Genomic DNA, 22842 nt, shown 5'->3' with positions numbered 1-22842 from the left:
GTTTATCATGTATTATGTCAGCTTGTCAGTTTAAAATCAATAAATGAAATCAGATGACTAATGGTATCCAGGGGTTTTGAGTTTGGGTCTAAGGGAACGTAGCTGCCAACTAGTGCAGTGATAGCTTCCAAATGGTGAGAGTATTCAATCTCCTTTCTACAGTAAAACTATTAATTGTTCTTTTTTTTTTATACAATACCTGTATGACCTCTTCATATTTCTGAACAGTTCTGTGCAAGTCATCCTCCTTCTGCGTGATCACCTTCCTGAACTGACTGGCTTCTTCACGGTGGCTGGTGATGAGCTCTGCTTCAACACTCTGGGCCTTCCCTGTGTCGAGGAGCGGGACAGAAGCCAGAGTTAGCAAATAAAACCAGAGTCATGCTCCAAACCGCTCACTCACAACCCATCTGGAATTTAACAGGATTTAACCAGGAAGGAAATAAGGAAACGTGCTAAATCAGTTCCACTGCTCCAAGCGCAACAACCCCTTAATTTTGTTCCACCCAGTGTCAAGATGAAATAAAACATGTTTCCATGTTCTTCCACACTATTGTTGAACATGGAGGTCATCATCTTTACTATTATAAGTCAGATACTTGGACACTTGACACATGAGCAGACTGCATTGTACCAAAAGGACTTCACCACAACAGAAATATTTATTTTAAAGGAGACATATAATGCTTTTTCAGTTTTTCTTTCATTAAGTGTGTTATAGAGGTTTTTGTGAATGTTTAATGTCTGCAAAGTTAAAAAGCCCAAAGCCTGTGGTAAAGTGAGCTCCTCTCCCCAACAGAATACACTGAAGCTCCTGAATACTGATACTTCTGCATCATCTTGATGTCATGCGAAGTCACAAAGGTCTGCATTTGCATAATAATTTTCAGGCACACCTCCAAAGAAAGCAAGAGCGAAAGCCGGCATTTCCTACACGACCTGTAAGCGGTTAACCAATCAGAGCAGACTGCCCTTTATCAGGAGGGGGACAGGAGCTGAAACCAAGTGTTTCAGACTGAGGCTGAAAAGAGGAGCTGCAGCAATGGACAGAATGAGGAAAGTGATGTGTTTTCTGACCATGAGAATCTTTACAAATTATAACACAAATTAAAATTATGAACCTGAATATAAGCATATGTCTTCTTTAATCACTAATATCCAGTGCTTCAAATCTCATCACTTTGAATTTGATGAATGTAGATTTACTTTCTCCCGCCTCACCAATGGCTTCCTTTACTGCCGAGTCAAGCTCCGTCTCTTTTAAGGCCATTTGTGTGTTGATCTCTCTCATTAAATGCTTGATAGCAGAATTGTGCTTCATTTCCACATCCTCCAACTCCATTCTATTACAACAGAAGGTAAAAGCAATGTAGTGAATCAGTTTGGACAAAACAAGAATGTGTTTAAATATTACGGAGACAAAAGGTCAATGCAAATGTAGGATGTCAATGGTTAATTACACATTATTACAACTACCTTGATATCATGGACTTACTTCAGCTTTTTCTCGTTCTCCTCTAACAACTCTTTCTTCATGTACTCTATGTCCTGTTCATGCTCCCTCCTCAGTAATCGCACGTCTTTCTGTAACCTGGTGAAATCCTTGTGGATTTTCTCCTTCTCGTTCGTCACCCGACTCAGCTTGTTCTTGAGTGACTCCTGAGAATCGCCGTCCACTTCTTGCATGGGATAGTGGTTTTGCATTTGGTTTTCCATCACGCTCTTGGTTTGCTGTGCACTGCTACATTCGAGCGTCATCTCAGCCACAACTTCTGGTTGTTTAATAGTTTCCTGATGCTGATTAAGCCGGGCTTCCCTCTCACGCATCTCTTCTTTCAGATGATTTATTTCTGTAAGGAGATTTTGAATTTGCTCCTCTGCTTCTTTCAGCTTTGCCTCGATCTCTTGCAGCGCTGATTTAGCTTCTTTGAGTTCCCCTTGTTGAGCTGTATCTGTCTGAAGTAAGGACAACTTCTCTTCATACATGATTTTCAGTTCTTCTAAAGACTTTTCTTTCTCAAGCCTCTCATATCGCAGCGTCTGCTCAAGTTCTTTCTCCTGCTCCTCTTTTAGCTTGACAAGAGCTTCCTCCAAAGTTTTCATTCTCTCCTCTAATGTTTCTATTTGTTGATGGCCTGACGTTTCACTGCTCTTGATTTCCTCCACGCTGGTCTGAAGAGCTTTGATCATCTGCTCTTTCTCCTCAAGCTGTGAGGTCAGCTGTTTTTTAATCTGACCGATTTTCTGCTCAGCTTTCTTCTTCAGCTCTGACACTTTCCGAGCGCTCTCTGCGGATAACTTCTCCTCAGTTCCCTTCAGACTCTCCTCTTTGCTCTTGATAATCTCGTTTTTCATTCTTTCAAATTCCTCCCTTTGACCCTCAAGCTCGAGTTTACACTTTTGGTTGTCTTCTTCGAGGGAGTGCAATTTCCCTGCCATCTCCTGCTCTGAGTTACCGTTCAGAGCGCACTGCATCTGGGTCTGCTGCAGCTGCTCCACCAGCTCCCTTTTGTCGCTCTCCCTGATGCTGTGTTGCTGCTTTAGATCTGCTACGAGTTGTTCGCACTCTTTTGACTTTAAGGCTAACTGCTCCTGAAGCTCGGCGAGTCGGCCGACACAACTCTCCAGCTCCGAGGTAAGTCCGCTGAGTTTCTGCTCTTTCTCGCTCAGCACCTGGTCCATCTCAGACTTGCTGATGGACTGATTGTCAATACTCGCTGTCAGGCTTCGCAGAGCCTCGTTCTTTTCAGACATTTCAAGCTCCAGCTCTTCCAGCCGGGCCAGCAGAGATGTGATAGTGTTGTCATTCTGGACAAACTTGCCCTCTGCTTTGTTCTCGTACTCAGACAGTCTGTTCCTGAGTGCGTCTGCCTGCTCCGACGCAGACTTCCTCTCTTGCTCCAATCTCTCAATGGTCTCCTTCATCTGAACAGCAGCCTGTTGTCTCTCCTCTTCATACTGCTGCTTCAGATGATTTATGGCTTCCTCCTTCTCTTTTATGCAAATTTCGAGCTGATTTTTCAAGTCACTGACGATGCTTTCCAAATCACCGATATGCGCCTCGTTTGCTTTCATACTATCTGATATGATTCTGTTTGCTTCCCTCAGCTCCTCGATTTTCTGAACTTTGTCACTGATAGACAGAGAATGATTCTCCTTGACGTTTGTTAAGGCTTTGATATGCTCTGTGTGAGCACTTACCTGAGCAGACGTCTGTTCTAATGAAATGCATAGATTCTTGTTCTCCTCCATCTGCCGGCGGAGAGTCTCCTCTAAAGTGCAAATTCGATCTGCTTTGGTAAGGATAGTGTTTTTGAGATCGCCTACCTTTCTCTGACTACACAGCAGTCTGTCCTTCAGCTCGTTCACCCTACATTCAACTCTTTGACGGAGTTCATTAGATCCACACTCCACTTGAGACTGAACCTCCTGACAGTAATTCTCCAGTTGCTTATTGATCATAATCAATTGCTGCTGGAACTCTGCTTCCTTGGCTTGGAGTTGACGGGCAGCTTCCTCACATTTATTCTGCAAGTCATCACTTTCTTTAAGTCTGGAACTTTCCAGTGCTTTAAGCTGCGTCTCTGTTTCCTCCAATTTATCTGACAAACTCTTCATCTTCTCTCTGCTCTCTTCCTCTTTCGCGCTCAGCTTGTCTTGCAGGGCGTTTCTCTCATTCATAGCCTGGTTCAGGTTCCTCTCCACTGACTCCATTTGCTCTTTCAACACTGCTTCACCCTGAGACAAACTTTCCAGCTTCACCGCTGCTTCATTAAGCTCTTCCTGCAGCTTCTGCACGGTGGTCTCTCGAATCGCCAGCTCCTCCTTTAAGTCCTTTATTTCACACATCACTTGATCAGTGTCCTCTCTGCTTTTGCCAAGTTGCTGAGATAATTCCTCCAATTCCTGAGCCTTCTCCTGCAGCAGGACTGAGTGTTTTTCCATCAGTTCCTCTTCCTGCTGCCCAAACCTCTCCTGCCACTGACGCTGCAGCTCCTCAGCCTCACGCTTGTGGGTGTCACGTAGCTTCTCCACCTCCTCCTTATGGTTGGCCTGCAGCTCTGTCATTTCAGTGCTCAGGCCATGGGAGCTTTTTTGGGCCATCTCGAGAAGTTTCTCTTGAACTTGTTGCTCCTTCTTCTGAAGTTCTGTCTCCTTCTTCGCCAGTTCCTTCTTCATGGTCTCATCGTTCTGCTGAAGCTTTTTCTTAAAATTCTCCTGCATCTCTTTGGCCTTCTGCTTGAACTTTTCCATTTTTGTTTCCTGTGATTTTACCTTAGTTTCCAACTCAGTTATAGTGTTTTTCATCTTCTTCTCATGGGCATTTTTTTCATCCAGCTGTTTCTTAAAGTGTGTTTGTTCCTCCTGCTTAGTGTTCAGTTGTGTGCTAAATGACTTCTCTTTCTCTGAAATATCCTTTTTGGTCTGATGTTCTTGCTCTTGAAGCGACTTCTCTTTCTGTTGACAATCTTTCTTTGCAGCTTCCAACTGATGCTCCAAATCTGCCAAATCTTTCTTACACTGATCAAGCTCCTCCGAGATTTTACTTAACTGTTCATTAGACTCTTTAAGGCTGCCGCACTCCAACTGGGATTGTGATAAATTCTGTTGCAGCTCCTCCAGTTCCTTAACCTTGACATTTAGCTCCTGCATATTGGAATGCGATTGCTCTTGTAGTGATTTTTCTCGAAGGACATGTTCCCCAATTTCCTTTTCCTTTTCCCTCAAAACGATCTGCATAGCGTTAAGTTCCTGCTTCAGAGTTTTCTCCACACCTCCGAATGACTGCTCATGCTCCTGTTTGACGTCTGCAAGCTCGACACTGTGCTTTGCCGCTTGATCCTGAAACTTCTCCTCGTGCTCCTTCCGAGCTGAACATTGAGCCTCTTCAGCTGCCACCAACTTCTCCTCCAGAAGCTGTTTACTAGCCAAAGCCTCAGAGTGTTCGGAGGAAAGAGCCTCCAGTTCTGCCTGCTTTGCATCCAGTTTCTCAAATGTTTTTTGGTTCATGTCTTCAACATGTGCTTGGAACTGCAGTTCTTTGTCCTTCATGAGGGTTTCCACTTCGACTCTGTGCTTTTCTTTGAGCTCCTCAACAGCGGCATCGTGGTGCTGGTTGAGGATGCACTTGTGATTTTCTAGCTGCTCCTGGTGCTTTTCCTGTAATGCGGAGATTTGCTCCTTGAGTTTATCTTTCAGCTCATCCATCTGACTGGAAAGTTCCTGGGACAGACTTGATCCATCATCTGAGAACTTCTCCAGAGAACTCTCTAGCTCCAGTATCCTCTGCAATCACACATATGCAGGTCGTTATTTTATTTCACTTAGTCACTACAGTTTATCATTTCACATGATTCTGAGACTGCTATAAAAACAAACAGTTGATGGATTCTTTTTTACCAGTGGGGCTGCAAAGAATCGGTAGAAGGATGTGTTTGTAGGCGATTCAAATATTTAACTTTCTATTCAACAAAATGTGTTGTGCTTTGTAGTAAATTTTGCTTGAGTATGTACAGTGAGTAGTTTTTACGATGAGTAAATCATTGACACGTGAAGGTGTATACACTTTGCTGTACACTGCATTTACTTAACTTGCCAGATAAACAAAATCAAATGATATAAAATCTATTTTTTATTCATCAATTAAGTTATTAATGAGTTAGGGTTGGTAATCCTGGAAAAGACCAGGCTACACTTTTTTAAAAGAATGCAACCCCCATCCCAGCCCCTCCCATTAGCCCTCTGAAAGCTATGCCCCCAAAACACATGAACATGAACTCCCTGAGAACTGCTCGAAGCCGACCTTATGTGACTCGCTCAATAAATTCTGACCATGATCTCTGCTTCAACAGTGTGTGTCTACACGGCTGAAGATTCTGCATCATGCACAGTGAGAGCACGGGCAGTGCAGGCAACACAGGCCCGCAGGTCGGTAGTGATAGTCACTTATTTCATTTGGACTGAATGAAATGATTGGTCGTGTTTATTACAGTCCTGTGAGGACCACTGACACCAGCTTTTTTCTTTTTCTTTTCAGGCGACTATTTATTGATAGGGACGTGCAGAAAAACAAAAAAACATTTAAAGCTTTCACACAGACCTAGTTAATAACTGCATTAGAAATAGTGAAAAATAGACCCACGGTTCTTGCAGTTTCCAGCTCCAGCTGTATCTCTTTAACCTTGCTTTCGGCTTCAGTCCTCAGGGCAGTCTTCTGTAAATCTGCATCCTCCAGAGCCAGAGACGACTGCTGTTCCAGCTCCTTGGCTAACTGGGCAAACTCTGCTTTGCATTCCTCCTAAACGGCACAATCATGTCAAATCCAAATTCACAAAGTAATTGTTTTTCATCTGATTTGCTTGTTTATACTGTGAAATGATATTTGTGAAATCTTTTGGCACCTACCACAGCTTTGCTGATTCTGGCATTTGTCTCTGCTTCTTTAGTAGCCAGAGTTTCAGAGTGGAGTTTTTCCAAACCAGCCACTGTCTCCTCAGATGATTTCTAATAATAATAGATCTGATTTATATAGCGCTCTTTTTTGTTAAACACACATTGTAAATATCAAAGTGCATCAACAGTCAATAAACAGAATAAATTTGCTTTGCACTGAAGAAAAATGTGAAATACTGGGATAACGACAGTAATTTGAATGTATTAACGACTTCTTCAGAAAGAATTTGTAACTCCCTGACCTTCATGATGATGACGACCTCCTGTTTGACTCGTGTGAGTTCCTGCTGCAGTTTCTTCCTCTCCTCTTCACTGGCCATTTCAATATTTTTCACTTGCTCTTCCAGCTGAACCTGCAGCTGCTTGCGGGCCTCCTCCGCCTTCTGAGCTACACCCAGTGCTCGTTCAAGTTCTTCAAATGCTTTGTGGGAGAAAAACATTAGACATTAGCACATATTTAGAAAGTATATATTTTTGCTGAATGTTAAGAGAGGTGGATTCCACTCACCTGATTTCTCAGCCTTTTCTTTTTGGTCCTGTAATTCTTCTTTCTTGGAAGTAGTCTGCTGGAGCCTGGAGCGGAGCTGCGCAATCTCCTCTTCTTTCATTTCCAATGTCTCATGCATCTGCCGTTTTGTCTCAGCAATGACCATTCCCTGCAAGCCATGAAAGAAAAACAACCATCTGAGCAAATGAAACTGATGATGATGTGATCACGACTATATCTGTATATTAAACCCTAACTCAAGCCCTGTGTCTCTTTTGACTCAGCCAAGGAGGTTATTTTTGTTTTGTAAGTCCATCTATTATTTAGCAGTACTACACAAAAACTACCGGATGGATTACCACAAAACTTGGGAGGAGGATCTGAATCAGGAAAGAACCCATTAAATGTTGGTGGGGAATGTGGATCCAAATAAATGAGTAGATCCAGGAATTATTTTGTTTAACTTCCTTTGCAACGTTTCCACAGAATCCATTAAATCGATGGCGGTAACTGGGTCGCACGCACATCTTAGACACAACAGACCCTTGAGTGGCATGAACACAGACTGCAGAGGGTAAGACAAGTTCTCACGTGACAGAAAGAACTGCATTGCATGCCACTTAAGGGTACACACACAACTGCAGCTGAAACTATGAGGTCTGACTGTCTGCGTGGATGGTAACAACTTAAGGGAAGATAGCCCGAGGGAGCAAGAGACAAATAGCAAATTACAAATAATGCTGCACATAGCTGTACAATGCAGCAACGGAACAAATCAGTAAGTTAGAGTTCTCCTATGTTATTATGAGAAGTGTAAAAAATAGTTTGGCTCATTATGAGACTGTAGCAGGACATATAACAATATGGCAACCATCACAGTCTAGTTAATTAATGGGAAACACTACTTTGACATGGCAAAATAGGGCATTAACTTTGGCGGTCGTATGCTGGTTGTTTTCAACCTCACAAGCCTTCAGTCTACCTCACAAGAGATCTCATGAGCTGCTGTCCATCCTGCACAGCTGAGGTCAAAGTTTAAGAGGAACAACATGGGGCGTCAAGGTGTCTTTACTCAGGGGCAGAGTGAAAAAACATGTCCAGTTTTCTAATACAACTGAATCTGCAGGACCGTCAATGAAGATATGACTAGAGACTAAAAAACCTCCTCACCCACCTTGTCCTGCTCTAGCTGTTCAATTAGGTTCTTGGCGTCACGCAGCTGAGTGATAAACTTGGTCTTTTCTGTTGTGTGGAGTTCCTTCAAACAGAAAACATGAGAGAATTACAGATGACAAACGTCCCACTTTACACTGGGCCGTCTCTGACTTTCAAGCTCAAGTTCTGTTTATGCTATGGTCAGACAGCTTCTAAATGAGATGTTTTCTGCACCACACAGGATTCCTCACCCACAAGCCAAACAATCATAGTGTACACAAGCCCTGCTAAACCAACAAGTCCACCCAAATTACAGCCCAGTTTAGCAGCAGTGGCATGTAGTTGCTATGTCTCCATGCCACCACAGTTTAACTGGAGGTTACTAAACAGGAAATGCTGGGTTGTCTCTGTTTCTCAGTTGTTCGATGTGTGTGGGCCACCAGGCATCAGTGTCCATGTTGCCTTTTTATCAACAGTTCAAAATAAGATAAAACTAACATGAAAAATCTATATTTTTCCTGTGAATGTACGAAAAGCAAAAACAGGATACAATACTCTGTACACCAGATTGCAAATAAAGATTTTGAAAACCCTCATGCCATGGGACAGGAATCGCAGACAGATGGTTTGTTTTATGGGATATTTGTCTGAGGCAGGGGATGAGCCCAGCCCAGCCCAGCGCTTCCAGGATGCCTTCATGCTGCTTAAGAGGGCTAAACGCCAGTTAACCTCTGCTTTTCCAGACACGGCAAAGGCCACTGCTCCCAAACAGGGTGCAGATTTAACATACAAATCATGGCATCAACTGAAAGCACCTTGATCAACATACAGCCGGTTCTAACAGTGTCTTTGTAACAATATCCACAGTTTGGAGAAGCCAAATAAGCCGGTCATACCACTGAAGCTAAATCTTCTGAAATCAACAAAAACAATGGTTCAGTCATGTCACGCTGACATGACCTGAACCCTCGTCCTGGAGTGTGGCCAGAGAATTTGGATGTTCGGACACTGAGAACCACAGCAATGCACAGTGTCACTGAGATAATGGAGTCACATTATCAGTGGACCACAAAGTCTCTGGCAGACATTCTGCAGCCGAACATGAATTACTATAAACAAACTGATCAGTCATCCGAAGCGGCTCGGCTCGGCTCCAGTTTAATCAAACCTTCTTCGTAATTACAGTTTACTGCCACATCAATTTCTAATGAGAGACTGTTGCCATGAAATTGCTTTTAAAAAAACCTGACTGCCTCGTGAAAAAAAAAAAAAATATGTGACAAAGAGTCACAGTGTATGGGCAGATGTTTTCTAAACTTTTATGGATCAATTTGAATTGAAACGTGCTGATATTAAAGTATGAATGTGGTCACTACTCAAGCATAATAACTATCATCATATCATAACTCATCTTAACTACCTTCATCTTCTCAAGCTCCTGCAGTCTTTCCTGCAGCTGCTCCTGCAGAGTTTCATTCTCACTGCCCAGCTGGGCGCTGCGCTCCTTGTGTGTACGAATCAATTCTTTGCACTTCTGCAGAAGGTTCTCCTGTCTCGTCACTCTCTTCTGTAGAGCCTCCATTAGTTTGGCTGGATCACTGTTGCCCTCTCCTGCCCAGAAAATACATTACATTAATTCAAAAGTAACGGTATAGTTTCCTAGAGATGTCACATGAATATAACCCCAAATATCTTGAAACTGATTTTGGGAATTTGCTCTTAACTAAAGATGAATACAAAGTATGCTGACCCTCAGTGACTTCAGGCTCGGCTCTTTGCTCCTTAGAAGGACTCTGTGCGGCAGAGGAAGAGTCTTCAGTATCTCTAGACTGAGGAACTTCATTGTCAGGTGGCAGAGTTTCATCAGAGAACACCTTGGTTCGTTTCTTCAACAGAGCAACCTGAAAAAACAGAAATCACAGTTAGTGAAGAAAATCTCTCTGACCACTGAAGACAATAACAGGTTACGTTCTGTTTACGTTCAATTTAGCATTTTATGTATGGCTTTCTTCCATAACTAAGGTTTTTATCTGTACAGTTTTTGCAGATGTTGCAGGAGGAGAGCCAAGAACCAAGATTTAAAGTTCTATAAACAGACCAAAGAATAAATCATGTTAATTTATTATTGCATCGAATTTCAAGCAGATAAAAACATCTGTACAAATACATTTGTTGACAATGTTGATTGCAAACATATTTCCTAAAGATACAAACATAGTCATTTTTAACCTCTATAGCACCATCTTTATTCCTCTGTGTTTTAGGGAGAAAAACAGTCCAATGCTACATCTTGGACTGTGTGTGTGTGAGTTAAGTTCCTGATCATTGACCAGTCGAGTGTTGAGTGTTGCGAGTTAAGCCATTGGCAGCTGATCTTTCATGATGAATTGGCACTAGCAGTTTCTATTTTTGGACCCGTGCATGTCAATGACATTTCTATCATTTCTCCTACACGCCCTACCCAGGTGCCACCTCCCTCCCAATCCAAACAGCATTACCAGTATGTTGGAACACGTGTCATGTGAGTCTCTGGTACATGTGTGAAAGGGAAATTCTGGACGATGGCTGGTGGTTCACTAGTGAAAAAGGCTAAAATAAGATGTCTCATATGTTAGTTCTCAGTTTCTCTCTGAGTGATCAACTTGAAAAGATAGTCAATATCACAGCACAGGCTTTGTCTTTTTAGCAGGACAGAGCAGCAGCTTGGGAACTGCTTGGAAGGGACTGTAGGATAACATGTTGTCTTAATGTTTGTCACTGTCTGTCTGACAACAGGAGCAAAAACAAACATTTAAATGAGAGCAGCTTTGTTGGAAATCCAGTTGTATTCAAATACTGTGTATGTAAAAACAGAGAGAAGCAAAGAGATGAAGGGCTGAAAACCGATTGACACTTGGTAATATACAATATGAGATGACAAATACGCTAACTGGCATTTTGTAGATTCCTTAATTTCACACACTGTTCATTTGAATGGTTCAGCTATACACAAGGTTTAGACCTTACTAGGTTTAGTCAAACTTTTTAGTCAGATTTCTCTAGCAGGGTAAAAACTGAATTTAAGTGCAATATTGAGTCAAACTTAATAAACTTGTAAACCCTTAAAGCAGTTTATCATTCACAAATAAAACTGACCTGTGTTTGGAGGACCGTGATTCTCTGGTCTTTCTCCTCCAGTGCAGCATCAAACTCTTCCTGTAGGTGTTTCTTGGCCTGCTGATCCATTTGGAGCTCCTAGACATCATTCAATATATAAAACTATTTAATTAAACAGGCGGACAGCTATCGACGTACAGACATAACATTTATAATGTAGAGCCGTACCTCCCGTAGCTCCCCTATCCTGCGGAGAGCTTTGTCTTGACTCTGACTGAGGATGACCTGAGGAAGAGGAGAACAGAAATGAAAACCTGATCAGCTCAGGATGGTACATTTGTTCTGACAATGAACAAATGATGGAAAAAAAAAGCCTTCGAGAAAATAATAAAAAATAAAACAAAAGCAAATTTACCTGTGTTTTTTCTTTATCTCGTTGTACTGTTCGGTATGCAGTAACCAACTGCCAAATACAAAGGTGGAGGTACGTAAAAGAAGAAGAAACGGAGAGAGAAATAAATCCTCAATGAGAATACAAAACTGAATGTTTGTTTAAACGTTTCTTTAAACATTTGAATCTCTTTGGGACTTGTGCGACTCTCACCTCTGAGTACTTCCCTCTGTACTTCCCCAGACTACTCTCCACCTGGAACAGTCGGTGCAACAGCTGCTCTTTGGAGAGGGACTCGGCGGTTCCTGGCGGCTCCTCAGCTTCGCTCTCTATGTCTGAAGGGGGATCATATGTGGGGGCACCTGGGGAATCGTTTTCTCCCAAAGGAGTCAGGGACTCACGCGATGAGCTGCGGACCAAGTTTTCTTTGGAGGGGGAGCGGAACAGACTTTCTGCTCGACTGGCACCGCCACGAATCAGCGACTCCATCGAGGGAACTTTAAACTGTAGTTTCTGAGCAAATGACTGCGGCTCCTCTCTCTGTTAGGATGTTCAAGATGTTGCATGAAAAAATAAACTAATCAAATAATGAGACAGCATCATAACATTAAAGTGATACTGCACAGTTAAATGTGTTTTGAGCTGTAAAATAATTTTCTTTGATGAAATCACTTTTATTACCAAATTTATAAAAAACAAATCTACTTTTATGGGTTAAACATGTCTCATAACGCCACCTAGTGTTTCAAACCGTCTTAGCCCTTACTAGGCCAATGCTTACGTACAGTCAACTGACATCTCTACATCATGAACTATATATTTATTTGAAAAAGTTCACAGCCTCTGATCAAAGGTGGGCGCCCCCCGCCCCGGCACCAGCAACAGCTTGTGAGTGGGGATCTTGAAAGCGGGGCTCATTTTTCAAATCTATGCTGCAACTAAACCCCAAAACCAGGTGGTTTAGGTTTATAGGAAGGTGTGTGTTAGCCAGTACTGCATTCTCAGATAATTTTCGGAATTTCCAAGACTTACGTGAGGAGGAGCACTTTCTTCGCCATTGATGCTGCCTCTGGGAGACCTGGCTGGTCCTTTAGAGGCACCCTGCAGATTAAAAGACATAATGAGAGGAAGGAAAGCTGCGCTGGTGAATTTGTCCTGGACCAGTTAGTCATCCACACCCAGCGTGGCTCTCCCTGATTACTCTGGAGGGAGCAATATTAGTATTGCTGGGAGCAATGCAGGGGCAATGGGTACCCTCATGCAACTTGGAAAAAACAGAGGGGTTATATACATAAAAAAGAAGGCATCTCTACTGTACATGAAACGAAAAAAGGGTTAAAACTAGACTCTACAGAACAGCCATGAGGACAGAACAAACAGACAGTTAAAAGTCAAGTCGAAGAGCCGGTATTTGAATTAAAGATGCTTGGCAGCGCGCTCGCAGCTGTATTACAAGAGCACAAAGACATAACCCGAAGTGAGTGAACATTGAGCAGCTCAGTTGGTTTAGTTGACTTGTTAGAAGCAGGAACAGAGTAAGCACATTTTCTCCTCCTCTTTTCCATCTCCGAGCTTCTCCTTTACTCAGGATTACTGTGCAAAACATTTAACGTTTATTTCCTGTTTCATATGAACATTTTCTTCATGGACCAGTAATCACTGTTGGCTCTGGGTTTTAAGGATCACTCTTAAAGTAAATAATGAAGAATGGCTTATAAAGTATCCTAGTTATTTTTCCAGGGCGTGTTTTTTTCTTTCAAACATATTAAGTAAATGTAGGTCATTATGTGTGTGTATGTGTGTGTGTGTGGGGCGAGGAGGTGAGGGACTTTAAGACAGAGCTTCATTCAAGCAAAGGGCACTGTACCAAGGATTATTGAAGCTCTAACTTCACACTTATGGTTTCTGTAGTAGAAATGAAAGTAGACATTAGTTGCATTACACCCCTATAAGGACACACAGGTCTCAAGCTTTTAAGAAAAATAATCTTTGCAAATGGTTTACAAAAAGAAAATAAATTCAGCATTTTTGTTAGATAACAAGGACCCACACCGGGCTAAATTCCCAATGGTAAACAGCACTCGTGTTCACTTGAGCCTACATTTCTTTGACATTTTTTCACAAGTGTTATTTCACTAAGATGCTGTTAAAGGTTGGACCTCGACCAATGGAGATCTAGTTCAAGGAGGGCAACAGTAAACTTGACTTTTATTTTTGTACTGCATGCTTGATTCACAATACACAAAATACGAAGACGTTCTGAATCCAAAATCTTGTGACTCACAATCTTTACCAGGACCAATAACTAGATCAGTAAAACACAAAATTGTGTTAAGATTCCTTAAATAAGTTTTGGCTCAAATGACAAACGTGGCTAACAAGGTTGTTCATCTAAAAACATAACTCGGAAAAAAGCAAATAATGAGAAAAATTGTTTTGATTATGATTTGTATCATGGGATTCAGCAATCAACATTGTATCAGGACATGTTGATCAAATTTTGTTAAGATGTAGATGGAACATGACACAGACATTGTGATGGATTGAAGATATTTATGGTTTATAACAATCTATAGCTGCAACCCGTTCATAGTCTGCAAACTATAAATGATCCACTGATCTCTACAGACAAACACCCGATAAAGATTATATAAGCTGAGGAAAATGTTATAGACTAACCAGTTACATATAGTACAGCTTTTTCAACCATATTTAGCTTAAATGTAATCAATCAACAGTTCAAGACTCAAACACTGACACAATTCACCAGCATTTCCTCACTGGTATTATTCAACACTGACACCAGGAGAAGACTTTTGTATTTCTTACAATTAATGTCTTACAGTTTTCTAATATAAACTATTAAAATACCCATATTAATGGACAATTAAAACAGTCCAATAAAGAGTGGTTGAGGTAAACAAACCTCAATTAGCATTTAAATTCTGAGTTTTAAAATAGACAAATTACATATAACAAGCTATATTAAATACACACTAAACAGACACACACATTTTTGGCAAAAATGAATGAATTCATTAATGATTATTGGTCACTGTCTGACTTCTCTTAATTGATGAAATACCTAATGTTTAATATCCGGTAAAACGTGTTGTTTGTGTCACAAATGATGAATATTAGGTTGTTTAAAGGGATATTTTCCTTCAGTTTTCTTGCTGCTTCCATGTATAAACATATGCCATCCAGTTTTTAAGCTCCACGAGAGCAAAGGGACACGGCTTTGTTTGTTTACTTGGAAGAGTTACAAACACTTACACAGCCTGCCTGTGGGTTGTAAAATGAGAACATCAACTCTCCAAATAAACAGACTTGTGGGGAGAAGGGACAAAGGCCTTCAGGCAACATAACAAGGAGTTGAGGGGCTATAAGGCAAGCAACTAAAGGATCTCTAATAAAAAGGGGGCAGTATTAAACTCTATGGCAGGTCATAAGAACTGAAAGGTGAGGCAATAAACCAACATACGGCAGAAAGCACACAAAGCTTCTATCCCAAACTGTAAACCCCAGTAGATGCAGGTTTAGCCTACGTATGAGATGCCTTCTTGATGCTACATCCAAACGAAACAGGAGACAGAGAGCAGGGAACAAGCTGTCCCTTTTCGGGCCACATGTCTACCGATTCCCCAAAGGCGCGGAGACAGGAGGAAGGTTCAGGGCAAGAGGAGGAGGAGGAGGAGGACGAAGAGGAGGAGGAGGAAGTGAGGACACACTCACCACACTGGCTACCTGGGCCGATTTGGGTCGATTTGAATGGTCCAGAGCAAAGATAGTATACTCAGAGAGAAAAGCGGGCTCTGCTATCATCCCAGCCAGCACCTGACCCCCCCGTCAGTGCCATACCGGGACGAAAGGTGGGGGAAAGGAGAGGGACACAGAGAGCAATGAGAATAAAACAACACCATGAGAGTGACATAGCGCTGGAGGGAGTGTCTGGCCAGACTGAGATGGATGGAGAAACAGACAGTGTTGAGAGGGAGAGAGAGGTAGAGAGAGACTACAGGAAATAGGAAGAAAAATAAGAAAAGCGAGAAAGTGAAACACTCAATCAACATTAATGTCATGAATAACAGTTTGACATCTCTGCATGTATCGTCTTAAGTTATGGTGTCATCGCAGACAGGTTAATTCTGTTCAATGGTCAAATAGAAACACATTTTCAGAGTGTGTCAAAGTGTTTGAGAAGAGAAAAAAAGATGCTGTGATGATAAGAAGCTTCTAAGTCGAGGGCACGCAAACCCAAACTACACCGGAGCCTGAGCTTCCAAAGAAGAAAGGAGAAGGTATAGATGATATAACTGGGATCAAATGAGGACATTGTCACTTACGCAGTGGTCTGCTGGGTTGCAATGTAGAAAACTTGTCATGGATAGGTAATTAGGCCCTTTTTTGATCTCACGATCAAAAAGACTGTAAACATCAATTTATGCTCTGAAATATATGTATTAACCACACATTGCATCATCGGTCTCACAGAGGTGGTCAGTGACGCGCTGCAAGTCTACGTCTGTCTAACGAATCAGAGACGTCTTGTCCGTGTCCACTGGGGAAACATATTGCAGCAACACACCCGAGAAAGAAAACCACTGAGAGGAGGATACATCAATTATTCATACACACGCTGAAATACGGTCTGCTCACCACCAATAAAATGTCCTTCCCAATGCTTGTAAATGTGAATCTCTCCTTGGCGAGCAGTTATGGTTCAACTGTGAAATATAATTTATGCTGTATTGTTAAATGAGCAGTAGTAAAATTACATTTGATTTCATGCAGTGATATTTCATGTTTAAAAGAGCTTTAACAAAATAAACAACATAATAATAATAATAAATGGAGAAACATCAAAATGTCTTGAATTTAATCTAAATACATCATAACACATGCCGTTAAGATGAAGAGAAAACTTAACAGACCATACCTGTATAAAAATGAGATGGCAATGCTGATTTGATCTATAACATCAATTATCACAAGGTAATTCCATTTCCATGTGTTCTTTTATCATCCGTTATATTATAAGGACCCCGTGGTGAGAGCCTTTGCTTAAAGCAATGGAGCAGCTTTGATTGAGTAAATGTGTCTTTTATTATCAACATCCGAGTAATCAGTAGGAGACAGATAATTGAGGATGAGTAATAAACAATATAATTATTTAAACTCTCAGAGATCGGTCTCGGATTTACTTTCACTTGGCACAGCAATCGAAAGGCACTGGTTTGTTATTGGGAGAACATCAAGCGTAGCAAAAAACGAGACAGGTTTTTGAGCACTGACAGAAACATTACTCTGTACTGAAAATAGGAACAGAAGCTGGGGGGGAGGACGCGGCATCTCTGCAGGCTACTGTTGAGTTTAAATACATTAGACATTTACACAGGCTGACACCATGCTCACCTCTCTGTCACTGGGAGAAGGTGATCCATCGTGATGAAACGGCGGAGTTTGGCTGCTGCGCCGCTCACCAGAGCCCATCTGTTAAAATCAATGAGTGCATATAAGTATAGGTGTGTTTTATGTTACCTCTTTCTTTTTCGGCATAAACACTGACATGTCAGGACCAACAGATCTCATGGGGGCCAAAGCCTGGTCCAAGTCTGAGGTAAATCTAAATTTCTAACGCCCTGAATAGGTTCCTGGTAAGAAATGAATTGTGGTTAGGTTGAGGATAGGCATGAATTGGTCATGGATACAGTTTGGAATAAGATTTTGGTTAGCCTGTCCACATTGAATGGTAATCAGTGCAAAGTCCTGATTAGGATAGCTGTGCAAACTGTGCGTATGCGTGTGTGTGTGGGTGTGTGCGTGTTATCTTCTTCCTTATTCCAATAGGACTATAGGAGATTTTCAAGGATTCAAGTTGAGACTTCAAACTCTGCTCTTTGTAATTGTGACCCCGCTGTTTGTCAATCTTTACCTTTGAACCCAGTGAGCTTGCTGGTTGTGCAGCAAGACACTGGGTGTCAGGAACTACAAAATCAAACAAACTGTAAGTAACTAAGTGAAGTTTGCTCCATACTAGAGTAAAGTCGCCATTACAAAAGGCTTTAACAGGTAGTCAAGTGCAAAGGAGGTTAAAAATGAATGAATTTTAGATTTTATAGCTATATCAGAGTAGGGCTGGGCGATAAAACAATATCTATAAGAATCAAAATATCATTTTCAATTGCAATAACAAAAATCCAATATATGTAACAACATACCATTTATGCATTGTGTTACGACACATAATTCATCAACCCCAGATTTATCAAATGTTTGTCATTCTCTGCTCATAAAGACAATTTTAAAACTACAACTTTCACTCAACAGCAAAAATTTGTCTTTAAACTTGACAGAAATGATGATGTGACATTTAAATCATAATTATCGATACAGACTGATGATGTAAGTAAACGCAAATAATCTGTGTTCAAACTTTAGGGCAATAGTTAAAAAAATGTAGACAACACATGCAAAACCCTGATCAACTCCACAGACATCTGAGGTGAGGTCGAACCAGGACAACAGGGACACGTGGGGTTCACTGCAACCTGAACATGAAAGCAGCTCTGGAGCATCGTTTCCAGCGATTATTCACTTTGACTTTCACGTTTGGAATCTGAGCTCTGGCTTCTCGTTCTCTTTTATATTTGCATCCTGACGACACACAGGCAGGATCTGTATGTGACACGCGAAGCTGCCAGCTGTCATCTCCACGCAGCCCACATAAACAGACACGCCCATGTCTTCTAATACATTTGAAATGTGTTTCACCCGCTCACAAGTTCACGGACGATTACTGTTTCTTGTTTTTTTACATGGTGGGACAACAGGATTTACCAGTTTATACGTTATCTTGAACGCAACTACCGCAGCTAACTGCCTTAGCATGGGGCTAACCTTTAAAAAGCCCAAGAGCCGACTCACGGAACAAGCTAAATACAGTTGAAAGCTCTTTAAGTCGATTACGTATAAATAGCCAACTCTTCTGGATGAACTAATCAGCGACGCGGCCGCACTCGTCCTCGTCGAGCAGTGTAAACAGACGTTAGCTTAGCCCGTTAGCTCCCAGCACCACAACCGACCTGGGCCTGCGGCGGTGACTGCGCATTCCTCTGCGGCGACTGCTCCTCGTTGATCTTCTGCTTCAGCTTCTTAAACATGTTGTCGAGCGGACGCGGCCTGGAGCCGACGAGCAGAAAGTTACAGTCCTCCCGAGATGTGCGCGCTCTCCTCTCACTCTGACAGCCACGGACTTCCTTGTTCGGCCCTGATCCGCAGCAGGTGAGCGGCGTCTCTGCGCATGTGCGGCCAACGTGGAGGAGAAGGGAGACGTCACAGTTAAAGGGACAGCCCGGACTCGACGAGCTGCAGCGCCGCCTCTGGAGGAAGGAAAGCACAGCACACTGTCAGATCAGGTCCTGTTGTGGCACTGCAGGAACATTCACTTTTATAATGTGGTCCAATGGTGGTTTGTTTTTTTATTACATGATTATATATTGAGATAAACTTATTTTACTAGTCTTATAAACATTAGGAGCTGTTACAACTATGCTAGAATAAAGTTAATTAAAGGTTTGTGCAGCTATCCTCATAAGGAATTAGCTTTGACGTTTTTTTTTTAACTTAATTTTTGTATTTATTATTTTGTTCTCTTATCTTGTGAATGTTTTGGAGATGCACAGTAAATAGAACAAGGACAATAAAGGCATTATATTCTATTCTATTCTTTTCTATTCATTGCGGACAGGCTAACCAAAACTTTATCCCAAACCTAAACCATGACCAATTCATGCCTCACCCTAACCTTAACCTAACCGCGATTCATATTTCATCACTAACCTTTACCAGCATCTTTCTTTCTCATCCCTTTAATATTCTGTTCCAGATTTGTTTTGTTTTTCAACCGCCACTTTGTGACACACTTGTCTTGTGAGAATTTACATCATTTGCTTAAAATAACACATGTGTCTCCTGATTTTCCACAAATAAAATAAATAAATGTACCATAGATAAATACATAGCGTTCCTTGAACAGAAGAGGGCGCTGCCTGAGCAAGTTTGCTCCAGGCCAGTTCAAAGTATCCAGACTTAGTTAATATTTCATACTGTATGAGCAATCAAGGTTTCATGACTAATACATTTAGTATTCTCTCTATTCTCCCTGAAACTTCACAATGAAAAGTGGTGTTAAAACTGAAGTAAACCTGGACCAGTGTCAGTTTCACCTGTGGGATGATTAATTATTTTCTTGGTCAAAGATCATACAACCTTGAGTAGTAGCATTTTGATTTCAGGATAGTAAAAAGGTATAAAATAGCAGAGTTCCCCCCATTTGTTTTGTGAGAGTGAAACATATAGAAACATATTGCATGGACATGGATATGGACCATGATGAACAATGTATAAGGCCCAACACATTTCACCTGTGTGAAAGTTTACACTGGCACTGCAATAATTTACAAATGTTGTAGGTGAGACTTTGTCTTCACAGTAGAAACCAGGTCAGTGTAACATCACACTAACACCAGTGCTCTTGTTGGCTGTTTGTTTCTGTGGTGGAGCCGCTGCTCTTCAGGGTCTCATAATAATCGTATCCGTGCATATCTAAAAATGTATATTTCTCGTATGACTCATAAGGTCCTTGGGTAATATAATGAAAACTGTAACAGACAGAGAGGTTGATAGAGAGGATCACACCGTCTGTGTGAGTCCTGGTTTAAAATACATGGTATTTTCCTTCCTTTTGGGATACTGGCTAATGTGCAAATATTTGAATGAGTCAGACTTCGTCGTCCAGTGGAGGATTCAAATATAGGTCATATCGGGCCCCAAAGACAAAACACAAAAATGACCGAAATTAATATGCGATTTGCATTCTTTCACATTTCTGACTCTAATGCTCACAACTCAGTGCAATACTTTTGATCTACGATGGGAGCCTGGAACAGACGGTATGAATGATGGGTGTTTAATGACAGAGTGATGGATCTCCCGTATACAATGCTGCAGTTTATTCTTTACCCTGAGCCGCACAGATGATATGTGGCTCAAACAGGGGAATTGGCTGCTGTATGTCTTGTATTACAGTTTTTTTGGACTTCTTATGAACAGCAACTTAAATTCAGATTCAAGGTAGCTTATGGGATAATGCACAAATATGAAGCTGGGAAAAAAACTGCAAAATAAACCTGGACTGCTGAAATAGACACTCGCCAGTAGAAAACTAGAATGACACTAAGTAGAGGAAAAGCTCCGCCAAAGCTCCGCCAAAGCCCAATGGTCTATTTAAATTCAACCACACCAAATTACACACACTTAAAGATTCAATGTTTAAAGGCTTTATTGTCACATGCAGAAATAACAAGTTATCAGTACAATTTAATTCTTATTACCCTATGTCTCTGCCTGGTGCCTTAAAAAAAAATCTACATTTAACTATATTAACTAACACTCATCAAACACATTATACACACACATCCAGACATTCTGAGGTAGGCTAATTATAAGAGTGGTTAAAGGGAATGTACAAAAACAAGCATGAAAATAGTTGGTTATGCAAAGAGACAATGTCAGTAGTGAAGGATTTCCTTTTTTATGTAGAGAGGGGCAGTGGTTTGGAGATTTAGTTTGTGTCATGGCCTTTAGGAAGAAAAATTTGTTGTAGTCCTGCATTTCAGTGTCCTGCATGTACATCATCAAGATCACTGTATTATTTCTTTAGATTTCACAAAAATGTAAAATAAAACACCATTCTGTATATCGCAATGTTGAAGAAAGTAACATCGGCCCTCTGATCCAGATCCTCTAAATCCTCCAGTAGGTTTTGCGTAATCCTGCTTAATAACCAATGAAAAAATGCAGATGAAAACATAACCTCCAAGGTAATAAGGGATCTCACAGTTCATTTTTGATCTTGAAAACACATTATTCAATCGGTCATTCTTGGGTTTTGGAAACAGCAGCTGGGATTATATAACACATTTCCACCACAAGGTCATTAAATAGCTGTTCTGTAGCTTTGATACAAATTATAGTCATCATTTCAGTCCATGTTGTGTAGGGACACCACCAGTACCACAAACCGCAGCCTGCAGACATACGTTTTAACCGGCTGTACCAAAAACTGGCAGTTAAGAAACGTCCGGTGTTGATCCTCAAGTTTCTGAGTGGGCAATCAGTACACTTGACTGACTGCTGCAGGTGTTAAAGTCCTTTGTCACCGAAGACATTTCTCCACACCACTGCAGGAACAGCTCAGGGGTAATTGAGCAAATGAATGGTGGTTGAATTTCATCCTGGTGTTGTGCATGTGTAGACTCACTGTCAAACTGTTCACATTTATGGGAAACTGGAACAGAACAGAGCCTTAGTTGTTGTTTTTAGTAACATCTGTGCTTTTGCTGCTGCAGGTACGTCTCAGCCTCTGTGTCTCCTATTGAGTGGATACTGCTGTATTATATTCTGTAGTATTTATATAGTCTTCAAATGTTTGACTCTTTTAAAAAGTAATGTAGAAGCTTTGATTCGCTTGAATAATCTTTCATATTTTTTAGCTTCCTGATTTCTAGTTTCTCACAGTTCTAATTTTAGGACTCACTTTGTGGGATAGTAGTTTGTGTAATGTAACCTTTATTATATAAATCCTACTTTACATTCCTGTTTTCACTTATCTGTTCCTTCTGTGCCTCAGGGTTATCAGGCATCTTTCTCAACAGCGAAAGGTATCAAGTCCAATACATCCGAACTCCAGGAGAGAAATATGCACGTCTCATTCACTGCTAACAATAGTAGGCTTCAGGGACCGGATCAATAAGAAGAAAGCTACAAATCCTCTGTGGAGTTCGCTGATGCCCAATTAAAGGCAGATGTCCAGGAGAACCTGAAGACCAAGCAAACATACACCCGCACTGACCGCTGGCACCGGAGAGAGGTCAAAACTAATTCAATATTGATACTCTTCATCCCCTGACTTGATGCCCATACCCACCTCCTACCTCTCCAGACGCCTCTCCACAGTGTGGATCCTGGGTGCACTGGTCATCTGAAGCTGAGCCTCTCCATGTTTATTGCATCATTTCTCCTGTTCCTGTTCTGTCCTGTATTAAGTTGCATGAAAAATCCTCCAATGCACCAACAATCTACCTGCCTGCCCACATTTTGCATGCTCTGCAAAGGGATTCAAGCACCAAGACGTAAATATAAGTGCTCAAGTGATACTTATAACCTTGTACAATAAAGTTGCTCTAGTATTACGTCA

At 41.3% G+C, this 22842-nt stretch overlaps 1 protein-coding gene and 2 long non-coding RNA genes across 8 annotated transcripts in view; 2 read left to right on the top strand and 1 right to left on the bottom strand.

The window, feature by feature from the left end:
- LOC117775136 overlaps window positions 1-810 on the top strand; it is a 2920-nt gene extending 2110 nt beyond the window's left edge. The window contains exon 3 of the long non-coding RNA XR_004616193.1: window positions 800-810. This is a non-coding gene — a long non-coding RNA (uncharacterized LOC117775136). The remainder of the gene's footprint in view (window positions 1-799) is intronic.
- golga4 (golgin A4) overlaps window positions 1-18893 on the bottom strand; it is a 26872-nt gene extending 7979 nt beyond the window's left edge. Inside the window, exons 1-18 of one of the 6 annotated variants that reach the window (XM_034608022.1) lie at window positions 18668-18879; window positions 16998-17075; window positions 15318-15419; window positions 12615-12683; window positions 11796-12122; window positions 11607-11654; window positions 11420-11476; window positions 11231-11329; window positions 9846-9996; window positions 9516-9706; window positions 8115-8198; window positions 6962-7109; window positions 6696-6874; window positions 6406-6504; window positions 6143-6298; window positions 1496-5286; window positions 1207-1343; window positions 200-330 (exon numbers count right to left, since the gene is read on the bottom strand). In XM_034608022.1, the coding sequence (XP_034463913.1) occupies window positions 200-330; window positions 1207-1343; window positions 1496-5286; window positions 6143-6298; window positions 6406-6504; window positions 6696-6874; window positions 6962-7109; window positions 8115-8198; window positions 9516-9706; window positions 9846-9996; window positions 11231-11329; window positions 11420-11476; window positions 11607-11654; window positions 11796-12122; window positions 12615-12683; window positions 15318-15419; window positions 16998-17075; window positions 18668-18745 (5925 nt within the window). In that variant the 5' untranslated portion in view covers window positions 18746-18879. Of the gene's footprint in view, window positions 1-199; window positions 331-1206; window positions 1344-1495; window positions 5287-6142; window positions 6299-6405; window positions 6505-6695; window positions 6875-6961; window positions 7110-8114; window positions 8199-9515; window positions 9707-9845; window positions 9997-11230; window positions 11330-11419; window positions 11477-11606; window positions 11655-11795; window positions 12123-12614; window positions 12684-15317; window positions 15420-16997; window positions 17076-18667 lie in introns of all 6 variants that reach the window. The other 5 variants (XM_034608023.1, XM_034608025.1, XM_034608026.1 and 2 more) reach the window with 5 other exon arrangements.
- On the top strand, window positions 18872-22842 carry LOC117775135. The gene is made up of 2 exons (XR_004616192.1): window positions 18872-19000; window positions 22285-22842. It is a non-coding gene; the product is annotated as an uncharacterized LOC117775135 (long non-coding RNA).

This window comes from Hippoglossus hippoglossus, chromosome 15, assembly GCF_009819705.1.
Source record: "Hippoglossus hippoglossus isolate fHipHip1 chromosome 15, fHipHip1.pri, whole genome shotgun sequence".
Lineage (NCBI taxonomy): Eukaryota > Metazoa > Chordata > Actinopteri > Pleuronectiformes > Pleuronectidae > Hippoglossus > Hippoglossus hippoglossus.
Note: the sequence above shows the minus strand (reverse complement) of the source record. Positions and strands in the feature narration are given on the sequence as shown.